The 16,765-nt window shown below is 49.1% G+C and overlaps 1 protein-coding gene across 1 annotated transcript in view; it reads right to left on the reverse strand.

The window, feature by feature from the left end:
- Nucleotides 1–16,765, reverse strand: part of LOC120403992 (NACHT, LRR and PYD domains-containing protein 12-like) — a 36,118-nt gene that overhangs the window by 16,497 nt on the left and 2,856 nt on the right. Inside the window, exon 2 of the mRNA XM_039536008.1 lies at nucleotides 6,049–6,219. Coding sequence (XP_039391942.1) covers nucleotides 6,049–6,219 — 171 coding nt within the window. The remainder of the gene's footprint in view (nucleotides 1–6,048; nucleotides 6,220–16,765) is intronic.

Below are 16,765 nucleotides of genomic sequence, written 5' to 3' on the forward strand. Positions count from 1 at the left end.
ATTCACATGATTCCAGGAGCTGTGACTTTAAGAAAAACCATCAAATATAAAAATTTGTGATAAAGTCATATGATGGCAACAATATTATATGTAAGCAGAGTCAGGATGAGCTCTACCCTGACATCTGGTGGTGAATTCTGGCGAGTTGTGCAAAAGAACTTCAGGGGCTGATCTTGTTTGCATAGGCACACCCACCCCGCCTAACATGAGCCCACAGCTGCCCAAATGGTCACTTTAGCTGCTGTGGGATCCCCAGTTTCTCTGTTATTGGGGCAGGAAGAATAAACTGTTGTTACCCTGACTATATGAATCAATGACAGTGGAACTATTTTATGACAAAGGGACTGACCATCAACTAAGTAGCATTCGCTAGACAAGGGACATGGGTTCCAAAACAGTGAATTGAGAGGGGGCTGGACAACCCCAACCCTCACCCTCTGCTCAAGGGTAAATAGTCTCATAGCCATCCAAGGCTGTGATCAAGTGTCTTGATGGTTTTGGTCTTTTGGAATTCAGATGAAAACCTTGTCTGTGTCTCTTGGACCTTGAAGTAAAAATATCATCTAAATTATATAAGAGCTAATTTTGATTTTATTAGAAATCTGGTTACAAGCTGCTGAGCTGAATTCACTTTGGGCCAATGGTGCACCAGCACAGAGGTTCCCCTACTACAAGCTGAAGTCACTGAAGAGCTAAAATTACTGAGTGTTGTTGGGAGGAGGGGCTGAAAATATATTGCTGAGTGGCTGATGGCGCAGAGCAGTTTGCAGGACACCTGGTGGAGTGGAGTGTCGAGTGGAGCATTTCATGGGACAGGTGGGATGGCTGGTGGAGCGGAGCGGCTGGTGGAACGGCTTGCGGTGAAGGCTGCAACAGAACCCCACGGAAAGGCGGGGCAGTCAGCCTCAGATCATGTAAGGTGCCCCTTAACACCCCCTGCACCCCCCCATTTCCACCCAGGCTGGGAGGTAAAACTCTGCAGATAAATTTTTGAACTCTGGGGCTGCACTGACCAGGGACAGAGACTTTTGGGGTGTGGGACTTTGGGTGATTTTTCGGGTTGCTGGACTTAAGACCCTCAGGGGAAAAGGACACTGCCAAACTTACTTGAGGGTGGGTCTGTTGCTCATGGTTTGTGTTATGAATCCTGTTTGTGGTGTTTCCCCAACATAATGCCGCATTGTTTCCCTCCTTTATTAAAAGGATTTTTCTACACTCAGACTCTGTGCTTGTGAGAGGGGAAATATTGCCTCTTAGAGGCACCCGGGGGGTGGTGTGTAATTGTCCCAGGTCACTGGGTGGGGGCTCAAGCCAGTTTTGCACTATGTTATTGAAACGGAACCCCTGGATACTGAATCAGGCCCTTGTTGCTGCCAACTCAGATGGGCAGAAGGGTTACATATATATCAGACAACATGACTCCATAGGACAATGGGGTCTCTGTAGCTTGGTTAGGAATGGTAGGTGGGTATGGGAGTCATCTGTCCGGAGATTAGAGGAATAACCTGATTTTTGTTTACCTCAAAATCTTTACTGTAAAATAATGGGTTTTCAGTCCTCCTTTAATTGCAAATCTGAATGCAAACTTAATTATAGAATTGCTAGCACTGCCTCCACAAGTTTTTCCCCAGTGTTGATGCTAGGTTTTAGAATACTTCATGCTTGCAGCTACCTGAAATAATCATATATATTTAAGGGTCCTGTGGTTTTGATGCACATCTGTTTTCGCAGTACATTACCGGATGCACTAGCAAATTATCCTAGCACAGAAGTCCAGATGAACACCAGATGTCAAGATGTCTGGGTGGCGGTGGCTACTTCATGCCACTGATCACTGCTGCCTGTGCTACCACAGCTACGCTACTATTTTTAGTGCACTAGCAAAGATCAGAGCTAGCATGAATGTGTGTATGTGAGCTCCCAGCTCCAACTGCAGACAAAGCCTAAGACTTCTAGGGCAGAGAGCTACTTATCAATGAATAGATACTAGGGATAGTGATGAGGGGTCCAAGCACAGTGTCTGATTTGAGGAACTGTGTCTGGGAAATTCAGGAAGCTGACTACCCAGGGCCCGGAGTTACCCAAGCAAAAATGCAAAGGCCATGAAGACCTGTGGGGAGGCGAATTCCTGCAACCCCCCTCATGGATACATACTTGGAACAGCTAGCTCATGCCACTGCTCGCGCTACCGTAGCTACATCACTATATTTAGCATGCTGGGTCGATGAGAGCTAGTGCAAGTGTGTCTAGTCACTCTGGGAATCGCACTCCCAGCTCTGAGTGCAGACGTAGCCTTCGTGTGGGCAAAAGACTGTGGGAGTCTCTCATGAATATGAGACTTTCCCACCCCAATCCAAGATTTACATGGAAGACACACAAGAAATACAAGCCAGCCTCTGGAAAGCATTACTCTAGGCACCAGCCACCAATCCAGTGCAACTGAGTTTCAGCCACAGCACACAAAATTACTACAGACACAGGAACACCTCAGGATCAAAGCTCGTGTTGAACAAAGCAATGTTAGTGGCTTAAAAGATGTTTATCAGCTTCAATTAGATCCTTATAATAAATATATATATAATAATAATTAATAATTAATAATAATCCCTGACCTGGTCTGCATCCCCAGAGCCTGGCTATCTGACACTGCAGCCTGGGACCCGGATCATTTCATGCCTTCCAGCTGACACTGTGCCCTACAGACCCAGACTAGGCAGTTCCCGGGGTAGAGACCCAATTTTATTGCCACCCAGCTTCAAATGCAAAAGAAGCTCCTTTGTAACAAAATCCTTTGAGTGCATCTACTTAATCTGAGAGACTAATGACAAGCGCAATAAGACATCCCAATAGCACAGATCTATTACCTACAGAGAGCTCAAGTTTTCTGGAGGAGTTGACAGAGACATTGACTGACATGGTGATGCAGTTCCTGAGGCTCCTCATTCTTGGAGGCTTAACAATTCACACTGACAATACACCTGATCCAATGCACAAAACTTTCTATTTGCCCTGTTCTCCTTTGGATTATCACAGACACAGCCGGTCACATCCTGACCTTTATAATGAACGTGGATCACTCCTCGACGCCAGTCAGATTACCACCTCCAAAAGAGAAAGAACATAAGAACAGCCATATTGGGTCAGAGCAAATCTCCATCTAGCCCAGTAGCCTGTCTTCCAACAGTGGCCAATGCCAGGTGCCCCAGAGGAAATGAACAGAACAGGTAATCATCAAGTGATCCAACCCTTGTCACCCATTCCCATCTAATAGCCATTGATGGACCTGTTCTCCATGAATTTATCTAGTTATTTTTTTAACTCTGTTCTAGTCTCAGTCTTCACAACATTCTCCGGCAAAGAGTTCCACAAGTTGACTGTGCGTTGTGTGAAAAAATACTTCCTTGTGTTTGTTTTTAATCTTCTGCCTATTAATTAATTAATTAATTTCCAGGCAAGAAGGTCTTATCATCATGATCCATCCTAGAGAACTCATTGATTCAGTTAGACTCACAAAGCACTGATGCCCTAGCCCAGCAGCCAAGGACTAGAAGAACCAGTGAGACATCACAGTCACTGACTGACCACAGCCATGAATACTTTGGTTCTGAAGCACTTCCTTCCCATATGGCCCTCACAGAGCTTTGTGGTTTCTTCTTCCTGTGACAGATGATGCAAGAAGGCAAGAAAACCCAAGTGCCAGTGTTGAGAACACTCAAGAAGATACAACAAAGTATCTGAACAACAAAGTTTTCTTTGCCTGCTCCTTGGCCATGGAGAAGACCAAGAGATCCTCATTCTTCTCTTCCGTAGCAACCACCAAGGCTTCATCTATGCAGTTGGACTATGCAGTTCAGACTATGGGGGTGTGAATTGCAACAGCACAGCATTCTGGTGCATGCAGCTCCCCAATGTGGATGGTCCTAGTGCAAACTAAGAGGTACCTATCTTGTGTTAACGTAGTCCTCTTCAAACAGGACTATGTTAGCACGAACTAGGTACCTTTTTGTTTGCACCTGCATTGTCTATATGGGGGAGTTACAACACAGAAGTTTGGTGCATGCTACACTTCACACCCCTGTGGTCTGAACTGCAGGGCTGTGTAGACAAGTCCCAAGTCACACCCCACTGAACTATTTTGGATTGTCAATAACATTGCTAACCTAGATGCCTCCTAGCTCCAGAGCCCAGCACCAGTCGGCATGAGGAACTGTACCCACTTCACAGAGAAGATCTTCCACATCCAGGATGGCCTCTATGGCCATCAGGGACAACACAAAACCCTCCTCAGAATTCTGTTCATTCACAAAACAGGAATCCTAGATATGCTAGAGGAAATCTGAGCCTCTGTCTATGACTCCAATCCTTGATCTCTGTGGCTAGTGCATGGCAGCAAGAGCCTAGGGGGGTGCGGGGCCTGGGGCAGATGTAACGAATCCATCACTTCCGGGACTGACCCGTCACTTCTGGGACTGATTGCGCTGGCCAATTCCACTGGCCCACAGGGCTCCCCAAAGTGCAGGGCCCGGAGCAGTCTCCCCGATTCACCGTACCTTAGGAACGGCTCCGAGCAAAAGCATCTAGAACCCCTACTAACAAATACTGTCATCGTCTGCTTTTGAGGACAGAAATCTGCTCTCCCAACCTGGAGAATGCAGTAACCTGGCCAGGACTTAAGAATCCATTGCTTGATACAACCAGCCTTATAAGTTTCAAAGAGAAACTTCTGAGCTTCAGTTCATCTGCAAATTTGACACCATCAGCTCAGGACTAAACAAAGACTGTGAATGGCTTGCCAACTACAAAACCAGTTTCTCCTCTCTTGGTTTTCACACCTCAGCTGCTAGAAGAGGGCCTCATCCTCCCTGATTGAACTAACCTCGTTATCTCTAGCCTGCTTCTTGCTTGCTTATATATACCTGCCCCTGGAAATTTCCACTACATGCATCCGACAAAGTGGGTATTCACCCACGAAAGCTCATGCTCCCAAATGTCTGTTAGTCTATAAGTTGCCACAAGACTCTTTGCTGCTTTTACAGATCCAGACTAACACGGCTACCCCTCTGAAGCCTTACAAGTGAATGCCCAGTATCATCAGGTCTCCTATTTCTGAGCAATCTAGTCAAGCAGTTACTGAACATTTGCATCCAACTTCACTTGTCCATTGGCAATATCCAGCTGGGTTTTAAGCCTAGACACAGAACAGACATGGCATGTCAAGGCTGATGGAGAACCTCCTCCTGTCCACAGGCGAGAGGATTTTTGAAGCTTTTTACTGTCAGGGTCTGCAGAATGGGGACAAAGCCTACTCTTGTTGGAGTCAACAGTTAAATTTGGAGATGGGGTGGAGGAGCACCTTAGTATAGGGATGTTGTGTGCAGCAAAAACTGCTTTCAACAGGCTGAACGATGACGGGAGGACATGGGATGGAGAACTGAGAAGATTCAATGGCAGCCTGGGTGTAGGTGAGGGGATATGAGGAAGTATAAATCAACAGGGAGGTCACAAGCCTGAATGGTGGGGGAGGATCAGGGACGGAGGGAGGAGCAGGAGGGGATCAAGGCAGCAGGAACTGACTTAAATGAATCTTATATTATTTTGTCTCCAGTTGGCTCAATGGGGTGGGAGGTGAATTCCCTCAGTTCTATAAGTGCTTTGAGATCCTCAGCTAGACGGTGCTCTAGGAGGGCATGTCATTTGGCTTCAGGAATAGAGACTGTTCCTGTCCCTCCCACCACCTACCCTACAGAGCAGGGGAGAGGAATGAGAAGTGGATGCGGGGGTGACTGCAGAGAAGGAGAAATTGTTCATAGAGGGATCAGAGCTGTCCTGGTTTGCAGGTGGTGATTTTCCTTCACTGCAAGGGTCCTCCTGGGTAGTGCCTCCTTCTTGCTCTCACATGTTTGAGGGTGGGGAGAAAGTGTCCCCAACTGAGGCATTAATAGGAGAGACTCAGATTTTAACCTCACCACATACCTGCAGGAAGTTTATTGTGCCCCATCCACGCCTCCTGCCAAGGTCTTTACATAAAGGAAACTGGTCAATACTTACACTAGTCTCTGCAGTTTGCAGTTTGGCTGTTTCAGTCCTTCACACAGCAGCTGCACTCCCAGAGCTCCCAGTTGATTACCACTCAGGTCCAGATCTGTTAGCAGCTGGTTGGTGTTGAGAGCAGAAGAGAGCTCCCCACAACAAGCAGCTGAGACTTCACAAGCCTTCAGTCTGCAGGAGATAGATGCACAGATTAGAGAATGAGCACATCTGACTATCCAGTCCTCTCCTCTCAATTGAAATTCCAGCATGGAAAGCCAAGAAACATTTACCATAGTCCCCATGACCCTTAATCTAAGGATTTGATGCATAGAGACTGGTGAGGAAAATGAAGAATAATGGAATTGTATAGGAAGCCAGTTGTAAATTATAGTTTCTCTTTCTTGTAGACTAAAAGTCTCAGTGCTTTAAAAAGAAATATCACCCAGATCAAGGAGACTATGACCAAAATAGACAAACTGAAGATACATTATCCTCTTGTATCAACCTAGCTGCATTTACACCAGTGGTTGAATCCCAGATCAACTGACACAGGTTTATACTACAGGACTAAAAAGAATAGCATAGATGTTCCTGCTCAGGCTGGAGCATGAGCTCTAAGATCCACCCCCTGAGCAGGATTCCAGACCAAGCAGGAACATCTACGCTGCTATTTTTAGCTCTGTAGCACAAGCCCTGCAAGCCCAAATCAGTTAATCCAGGCCCTGGGACTCGCTGCAGTGTAGACATACCCGAAGAGGCTGAACACTGAGTGTCCCTCCAGCCCCTGGTGTCTCAGTGGCTCCCAACAGTCTGCTAGCCTGTCACATTCAGTAAATGGAATTTATCAATAAAGATGGGCACATATTGGAGCAGTAGTTCCAATCCCCCTGAATCTGAAGGATAAATCATCATATATAAATGATTCCTAATGTGTCCCTGGCATTTAAAACTATTGCAGAATCTTAATCGCTTTGATAAAAGCCCCGCTTTATCATCATTTTAATTATTTTTAAAATAATTTTACACTTGTTTTGATTTACAACTAATAAAAGCACAAGAGGCCCCAGGAGCCTGATGACCCTATATCTCCCAGTCGTCCCTTATAGACACATTCCCATACTGAGAACGATGTTTATGCTGCCCTTAAGCACTGCCTGAGGGAAAAGCTCCCGCCAAGGACCTGAGACCTGAACTATTGCTGTCGCTCAGCTCCCGCCAAGGACCTGAGCCCTGAACTATTGCTGTGTGCTCAGCTCCCGCCAAGGACCTGAGCCCTGAACTATTGCTGTCGCTCAGCTCCCGCCAAGGACCTGAGCCCTGAACTATTGCTGTGTGCTCAGCTCCCGCCAAGGACCTGAGCCCTGAACTATTGCTGTCGCTCAGCTCCCGCCAAGGACCTGAGACCTGAACTATTGCTGTCGCTCAGCTCCCGCCAAGGACCTGAGCCCTGAACTATTGCTGTGTGCTCAGCTCCCGCCAAGGACCTGTGCCCTCAACTATTGCTGTGTGCTCAGCTCCCGCCTAGGACCTGAGCCCTGAACTATTGCTGTGTGCTCAGCTCCCGCCAAGGACCTGAGCCCTGAACTATTGCTGTCGCTCAGCTCCCACCAAGGACCTGAGCCCTGAACTATTGCTGTGTGCTCAGCTCCCGCCAAGGCCCTGAGCCCTGAACTATTGCTGTCGCTCAGCTCCCGCCAAGGACCTGAGCCCTGAACTATTGCTGTCGCTCATCTCCTGCCAAGGACCTGAGCCCTGAACTATTGCTGTCTGCTCAGCTCCCGCCAAGGACCTTAGCCCTTAACTATTTCTGTGTGCTCAGCCTCTGCCTGAGGGTCTGAGCTAGAACTGCTGTTTGCTGCCCCGCCCTGACTGAGGGCCTGGGGCTTAAATTACTGACTCTGTGTGCTCAGCCCCTGCCTGAGGGTCTGAGCTAGAACTGCTGTTTGCTGCCCCGCCCTGACTGAGGGCCTGGGGCTTAAACCACTGACTCTGTTTGCTCAGCCCCTGCCTGAGGGTCTGAGCCTGTGTACCTTCGGAGACTGACTTGCAGATTTAGGCCGTGGAGTGACGCGGCCTGGCTCCCGGTCGCACCTGAGACGGCCGAGCCCCCACACCGGACCCTTACAAGGCCCCACCATAAATCAAACCCTAACCCTGCCCCATGACCCCTTAGTCCCTCCCACCTGTCACCGGAAGTCCTGCCCCATGGGGGTATTACTTCGTGTTCAAGGCGGCCACATGACTGGAAGCCAGGTGTGTCATGTGACCCCTCTAAGAACTCCTCCCACCACCTTCTACCAATCAGGATGGGTTTCCTCCTGGAAGGACCACCCCAAGAGGAGATTTGACCAATCAGGGCGAGCTCTGGGGTAGGAGGGTGACCTATCCCGACGTGTGTCTTGTGACCCCTCTAAGAACTCCTCTCACTGCCCTCGACCAATTAGGATCGGTTTTTTCCTGACAGGACCACCCCAAGAGGGGATTCTGACCAATAAGGGCGAGTTCTGGAGCAGGGTGACCCGTCCGGGAGTGGGCCTTATGACCCCACTAAGAACTCCTCCCAGGGCCTTCTGCCAATCAGGGTGCAGCACCATCACCTCCTAAGTCCCAGTGCTGGACGGACGAGGCCATCTCTCACCAAGGACCCATGTTTAGAAATTGTGGGAAGGCTGCGGAGAGGAAACCTGGAGTCCTTCACCACCCCTGTGAGAACTTCGGACTCTGTCTTCGCCCCGAGGGTCTTTGACCATCCGCGGAGAAAGCGCTACATCAGTGACAGTGCCGAGGAGGAGGAGGAGGGAGCGACCGAGGGGAGCCCTTCGGCCCAGCTGTTGATGGATACGCCGGAACCCGAACCCAAAACCCAACTGCTTGTGAGACACCCCGATGAGCATGGTGGCCTCTCTTTGTTCACCCCCTTAGAGGTGGAATGCGACTGCGGCTCGGGGGAGTCACCGGCGCACAAGGTGAACACAGGTAAAGGAATGATTTAGTCAAGGGTGAAAGTAACTTCCAGGACTTCCCGGTACTGCCGGAGTCCTGAGGGGGTGTGGCCTCAACCGGAAGGGGCGGGGCCTCTCAAGATTGAAAGGTCCTGCAGCATCGGCTGTGGCTGGGAGCCCCAGGGCCTTTAAATCCCCCCCGCAGTTCTGGCAGCCGGGTTCGAGCGTGTATTTAAAGGGCGCGGAACTCCCATGGCTGTGGGGATCCTGAGCCTTCCCCGGCTGGAGCCAGGATTTAAAGGGCCCGGAGCTCCTGCCGCTCCGGAGAGCTCTCAGCCCTTTAATTCCCTGCCCCAGCCTGGGTGCTGGAGCTGCGTGGAGGGGAATGAAAGGGCTCTGGGATCTACGCAGCCACAGGGAGCGCTGAGCCCATTAAATCCCGGCCCCAACCAGCTGCTGGAACTGTGTGGGGGCGGGGAGAGATTTAATGAGCTCTGGGTTCCCAGCAACCACCGGAGCTCTGAGCCCTTTAATTCCCGGCCCCAGCCCAGCTCCTGGAGCTGCGGGGGGAATTTAAAGGGCTCTGGGCTCCCCACAGCCGTAGGAGTTCTGAGCCAGAGATGAAAGTAAGCCGGTACGGGACAGTACAGCATAGCAGTAAGAGCCAGTATGCTGTGCCAGACCGCACCGGCTTCCTCAGCGGGGAGTTAAAGGGCTCAGAGCGCCGGTGGCTGCAGGGAGCCCAGAGCCCTTTAAATCCCCCCTCCCCTCCCACCGCAGCTCCGGCAGCCGGGCTGGGAATTAAAAATCTCGGTGCTCCCTGCAGCGTCAGGAGCTCTGGGCCCTTCAAATCCCGGCCCCAGCCCAGCAATCCTCTGGCTCCCCGCAGCCATGGGAGCTCCGGGCCCTTTAAATCCACACCCGAACCCAGCTGCCAGAGCTGCGGGGGAATTTAAAGGGCTCTGGGCTCCCTGTAGCCACAGGAGCTCTGAGCCCTTTAATTCGCAGCCCCAGCCTGGCTTCCGGAGCTGCGGGGGGTATTTAAAGGTCTCTGGGATTCTGGCAGCTGCGGGATCTCCGAGCCCTTTAAATCCTGGCCCCAGCCCGACTGCCGGAGCTGCGGGGGAAAATTAAAGGGCTCTGGGCTCCCCGCAGCTGTGGAATCTCTGAAGCAGAGATTAAAATAAGCCATTACGGTCCAGTACGGAGTACCAGGAAGAGCCAATATGCCGTGCCGGACCGCACCGGCTTCCTGAGCAGGGATTTGAACGTCTCAGAGCTTTGGCGGCTGCAGGGAGCCCAGAGCCCTTTAATTTTCCCCCGCAGCTCTGGCAGTCGGGCTGGGACCAGATTTAAAGGGCTCGGTGCTCCCTGCAGCCATGGGCGCTCCGGGCCCTTCAAATCCACACCCGAATCCGGCTGCGGGGGGAATCTAAAGGGCTCAGGGCTCCACGGCGGCCTGAGCCCTTGGCCCTTTAATTTGCCCAGGGTTAATTTAAAGACCCTGTGGCTCCCAGCCACAGCCGATGCCCCAGGATCTTTAAATCTCTTCCGGTTGAGGCCATGCCCCCTCAGGATACTGGCAGTACCGGTAAGTCCTGGAAGTTACTTTCCCCCCTGCTGTGAGCCCTTTAAATCCCAGCCCCAACCCAGCTGCTGGAGCTGCAAGGGGAATTTAAAGGGCTCTGGACTCTCTACAGCTGCCAGAGCTCTGAGCCCTTTAAATCCCCGCCGATGAAGCCAGTGCGGTCCGGCACGGCGTACTGGCTCTGGCTGGTACTCCATACTGGCCCGTACCAGCTTACTTTCACCTCTGGATTAAGTGACGGTCGAGGTCGTGAGACGTTCCATAGAGCTCTCCTGGCCACAGTGCCCATGACAGAAGGTGGTACGTTCCATTCCGCCATGACATTCATAAACACATCCCATCTTTAAGGTCCATGTCTGCTAGGAACTGAGCGCGTCTGGGTCACGGCCCAGACTAAGTCGAGCATGTTAGAACCATTAACCACAGAGCCTTTGTACACAAAAGCCCCTTTATCGTTCCATGAAGAGAGATTTGTAGCCTGGCCCAGCTTCTTTAGCAGTACGAATGCATTTTTCTTAGAACACTTCTTCACGTTATCCAGCACCCGCTGAGCAACAGACTCTGAGCTCTTTGGTGTTTCTGGGGGGTTGCAGTTACATTCTGTCCCTGTTCTGGTAGAAACAGACTGTTTTTCACTTTCTCTGCGTCGCTCGGCTTCACGTACATTAGGCACCTTTAAAGCTCGGCGCTGTAAGGTTTAGCCTTTTAGTATTCGGCTCAGTCGGTTCTTTGAAGAACAGACTCGTTTCAGCATCCAGTAAGTGAGTTGTGGTCGGTCGTTAGGCCCCCTGAGGATACAGAGGTCACCAGTGTTCTGAGCGAAGCGTCAGATTTTTCCCAACTCTCTTTAGAATGCCGTTTTTTAGCCCCCCCGCCCTCTGGGGACACAGCATCCATCAGTTTTCTGAATGAACCATCAAACTGTTCCCAAATACTAGAATATAGGGGAGTGGTGACGAGCTTATGGTTTTGGGAGAATGGTTTGTCAGTCCTTGGTGTTTTATTCACAACCCCTAGAGCGCATGCTCCAGGTTTGTGAATGTGTGTGGTTCTGCGCACGTTCAGAGTCCCTCGAACGCATGCTCCAGGTTTGTGAATGTGGGTGTTTTCTCAGGGTTTGCTGTGGCAGTGGCTGCTGAGGAACTGGAGTTGTGGTTGTTGTTTACCAGAGTCTTGTTTTGCCCTTGGGTTTGCCGTATATGAGATTTGGACTGCCTGGATGCTTCATCTGCACTCTTGTGCTGTTTTGCGTTGTTAAAAGTCTCAAAGCAGATTCCTGGTTCTTTGGCGGTTCTGGAGGAGGTGTCCTTGTAGCGCGGACTAAGGGTTGTCAGAAAAGTTGTCCATGCCTATGGGGGGTGGGGGGAACCATTTTACAAAACTGAACTTTACCATCTTTCTCACCCACACCTATGTATTCACTTCAAATACAAAACCTCACAGAACAACCCAACCAATAAGCACAATATCTTTACTGGGCTTCTTCCATCCATCAGTCACTGATGCTGGTGAATTTTCCCTTTCAGCTGTCTCGTTCCCTTTTCTTCTGAGCTTGTTTTCCCTCTGCTCTAAGGATCTCTCATGTTTTCACCGTACTGTGGAGCAAACAGCATTATTATGAAACACATGAAACCGTCTTGTAAACTTAAAAACTAAATATTCATTAGGGTGTTTTTCTGTTTAAAAAGTCACAGCTTTAAAACAAATCATCCAGTTCAGGCTGTACGAGAAACACCGGTTTTGAGTTTATTTCTACCACTTAAAACATACACCAAAAAACAACAAACAAACAAACAACAACAAAAACCTCAAACATTTTTTTAAAATACATCTCATTTTGCAGAATAAAAACCAAACTGCTTTTAAAATCCATTTTAAACCACATTTTGCACAGGAAAACCCTGTTGGTTTGAAACAAACCAAGTACTTTTAAAACCCTACACCTATGCCTTGCCCAGACCCCTCTCACACACAAATTAGCAGCTTTAGAAACACACTAAACCAAGTTTGCCTCCATATACTTTTCAATAACCCCCACCCCCCCATGCATTTAAAAGTCAGTTGCAAAAAAGTTCCCTTTCACTAAGGGATCAAGTGTTGCAGGCACATGCTTGTCCCGTTCCCCCCATGTGTGTTTGGGCCTTCAGGTTAAAGAACAAGCAAAAATGTTAGTTACTATTACCACCAAATCCCTATACAAACTGTGCAATACTTAAAGATTTTTAAAACAGTATTAAGCACAACTATAGTTAAAATGGTTTTTACCTTGGCCTGGTGGTGAACTGCAGCTTAATGTTCTGGGTCCATGCTAAGCAGATCACGCTGCAATGAAGATAGGCACCATGATTTTCCTAAGACAGCCTGGGCAAAGAGTGGCATTATACAATATATAGTTTCAGAGTTCAAGCCAGCCAGCACTACCTCTGTCTGCCGTCCAGCAGCCTTCCAAGAAAGTTTCTGTTGAAAAGGACAGTCTCCAACAGACCTGACGTTTTTATACCATCTTAGCCCATTGTTCAAACAGACTTCAGCATAGTAGCTAGCAGGTTAATTTAATCCCCACGGCTCTGAACTAATAGATCCTTAAGGACTTTAGGCACCCCTCCCGCAGCACCCCCTGTGGTGATCTGGGGTGGGGGAACCAAGCTGTCTGCACAACAGGGCTTTTTTTTTCTTTTTTCCTTTTTTCTGTAAGTTAAAATAAATGTTTCTGCGGGGCCTTCTTAGAGTATTGAACAGTCCCCATTTCCAAGCGGGGGGCCCTTTGCAGATATCAATGAATGTCTTGGGGCTTGGGGTTTTTTTTTTAAACACGTTTCTTTCATGCTTAAAGTTTGGGGTGGGGGTGTTTTCTAGAAAGAATGACCCAGAGCATTCGACCAACTCCAGGGCCATATTTAATCTGTCCAATAGTGTTCCACCAACTCCTGGGGTCATACTGAAACTGTCTAATTGAGTTCTGCCAACTCCAGCAGTTATATTGAAACTGTCCAATAGCATCTGCGAATTCCTGAGGTTTTATTTCATTTCATATTAATCAGAACTCACCATCCACCCCCACCCACCCCCAACAAATTTAAACCAATGGCAACAAGGGTAAGTAAAAGCAGTCACCCAGGCTATTCAGTGAGGGGGGGGTTAAACCCACTCAGTTCAACAGGATAAGTCAACTGTATTGTACTCAAACACAGGTCTGAACAGCCTGCTTGTTTTACTGTAAGCACATTTCTTAGGATTTTCCCCCCACCCACAACATACATTTCAGCTTTTTGCTGGAAATGGGTCACTTTTACACTCAAAACCCACAAGCGCTAGCTTCTCACAAACAATTGATTTTTTATTTAAAAGACATACAGCTCCTTGAAACCAAGCCAAGATGCTTCATTAACACTTTTAGCTCATTTAAGGGCCAAAGGCCTTTGAACAGAAACACAGATAGTCACAAAGCCCTTTTCAATAGGGTTTATTTTATTATTTACAGCTACCAAGTTTTCTATCGCATGTTTGTCCCCTCACCATTCTCTAGCTGAATCCTTTTAGATTCCTTACAAATAGTCTTTTCCTTAAGCAGGAATCTGTAACTTTTTGTGCAGACTAGACGGCCAATATCACGCCGTGTCGTGGATAAATGACCCCGCGTTGTGTTTGGATCAGAATCACACGAGGCCCCTTTATTACGAGCATGCCGGGGGCGGGGACCAGCGAACTGGCTTACCCCTGAATAGAGATTTTTCAACAGGTTTTATAGCAAAAACCCCACAATTTGTGGGTCCTTGTTCACATGATTGCCATAACTGGAGAAATGCTGTGCAAGTGAGTGAGTGGAGACCCTGACTGTGTTTTAAAGAAAATGAACCAGAAGGTGCCTCCAATTTTTCCACTCCAGCTGTAAGCAGGTTATTTTCTTTAAAACACAGTCAGGGGCTCCACTCAACTGCACAGCATTGAACAAGGTCCCCCCTTGCACTAAATGTTCTTGGCTTAGGCACAGACATTGCACAGCAGAACCTCTGGCAATCACGGTGTTTAATCAGCTTTCCAAACCCAGCTCAGCACATAGGCCCCAGAGCTTGTGGTTTATATCCACTGAAGTCCAAGACACTCAGTCGTGGGGCTGTTGGCCTGGCGCATCTATGACACGGCCCTCGCAATCTTCACAAAGCTTTTCCCTCAGGCAGTGCTTAAGGGCAGCATAAACAGCAATGCGTACAATAGTCTGCGTGACTTTTTTACGCTCACGACATGGCACTGGCTCAGTTAGTTCTATGCCAAGCCTCCTCCGAAACCCCTCATGGCCATCATCCTCAGAGTCTTCTTCAACAATTTGTATCGGCATTGAGCAAAACCGAGGTGGCCCAGTTCATCTTCCCTGCTTGATGCAACACTGTCCAGGGCTTCCAGGCCGTCTAGAAAGGCATTGTCGAGCTGTTGAGAGATTTTCAGAACAGAAACAGTGTAAGCACCACAGTGTTTGTTTTTAGATTTACACAACTCCTGGTTCCTTACCCGTTAAGAAGCGATTGCTTCTTAATCATTCATTTACCTGTGTGACGTCTTTACCATTCACCTTGTCCACCGGTGACTCCCCCCAGCCTCAATCGCATTCCACCTCTAAGTGGGTGGACAAAGAGAGGTCACCATGTTCATTGGGGTGTCTCACAAGCAGTTGGGTTTGGGGTTCTGGTTCCGGTTTATCCATCAATGGCTGGGCCGAAGGGCTCCCCTCGGTCACTCCCTCCTCCTCCTCCTCGGCACTGTCGCTGATGTAGCGCTTTCTCCGTGGATAGTCAAAGACCCTTGGGATGAAGACAGTCTGAAGTTCTCACGGGGATGGTGAAGGAGTCCAGGTTTCCTCTCAGCAGCCTTCCCACGATTTCTAAACCATGTGTCCTTGGTAAGAGATGGCCTCATCTGTCCGGCACTGGGACTTAAGGAGTAATGGTGGTGCACTCTGATTGGCAGAGGGCCTTGGGAGGAGTTCTTAGTGGGGTCATTCGGCCCACTTCCAGACGGGTCACCCTGCCCCGGAATTCTCCCTGATTGGTCAAAATCTCCTCTTAGGGCAGTCCTATCGGGTCAAACCCATCCTAATTGGTAGATGGCGGTCGGAGGAGTTCTTAGAGGGGTCACACGACCCACTTCTGGATGGGTCACCCCACCTCAGAACTCACCCTGACTGGTCAAATCTCCTCTCAGGGTGGTCCTTCTGGGATGAAACCCATCCTGATTGGTAGAGAGTGGTGGGAGGAGTTCTTAGAGGGGTCACATGACACACCTTGCTTCCAGTCATGTGGCCACCTTGACCCCGGAGTTAAACCCCCCCATGGGGCGGGACTTCCGGTGACAGGTGGGAGAGACTAAGGGGTCAACGGGTAGGGCTTGGGAGGGTCAAGGGGAGGGGTTAGGGTTTGATTGATGGTGGCGTTCCTGATAAATACCAAGATTACATGGATAACGTGGAAAGAAATGTGGACTCGTTACCTCTGCACCGGGACTATGACTGCCCTATTGACCTACCACCTTGGTTGAAAGCTGCTTTTCCCTGTATTTATGCATTGTTGGGACCAGAATTAGTGGTTCTCCCTGAGTGCAGTCATGAAAACCGGTCCTAAGAGCAGGCCCTTTTGGGGAAGAAGAAATGTGGGACTCTGCTACGCCTCTCTTTAGACAATCAGCTCCTGAACAAAGTGATCATTTGAAACCATGACCCTCTGCTGCGAATCCCACAATTGTTGGCTCACAGGAAATCTGCAAAGGGTTTCATCAAACTTCATCTGCAAGGATTTCCAATCTAACCCTCGTTTGGGCAAGAGACAAATTGAAGACAGATTTCAAAACAGACGATGGACATTTTAACGGTCTGATATGCTAGTTGAGCTAACTAAGGGTCCCCTGACCTTGAAACACTTCATCAGTGATGTATTTGAGGACAGTGTCATCTATTCGGGTGAAATACGTCTCTTTTTGGAGAACCCAGAGCAGCACACGCAGCACATCGAACCTGGAGAGGTTTCGGCAGCATGGTCTCAACACAGAATTGGAAAAGCGGAACCTCCAGCCAACTCTCCACAGAGTTTTGGGGGTACATCCTCTCCCCAGAAGATGTTACCATTGATGCAAATAAGGTGGAAGCCATTGATAAATGGGGCGAAGTTGGAAGTCCTCAAGAAGTGCAGCGCTTCCTAGACTTCACTCATCCTGTGAA

The sequence above is a fragment of the Mauremys reevesii genome, linkage group 4, assembly GCF_016161935.1.
Source record: "Mauremys reevesii isolate NIE-2019 linkage group 4, ASM1616193v1, whole genome shotgun sequence".
Classification (NCBI taxonomy): Eukaryota; Metazoa; Chordata; order Testudines; family Geoemydidae; genus Mauremys; species Mauremys reevesii.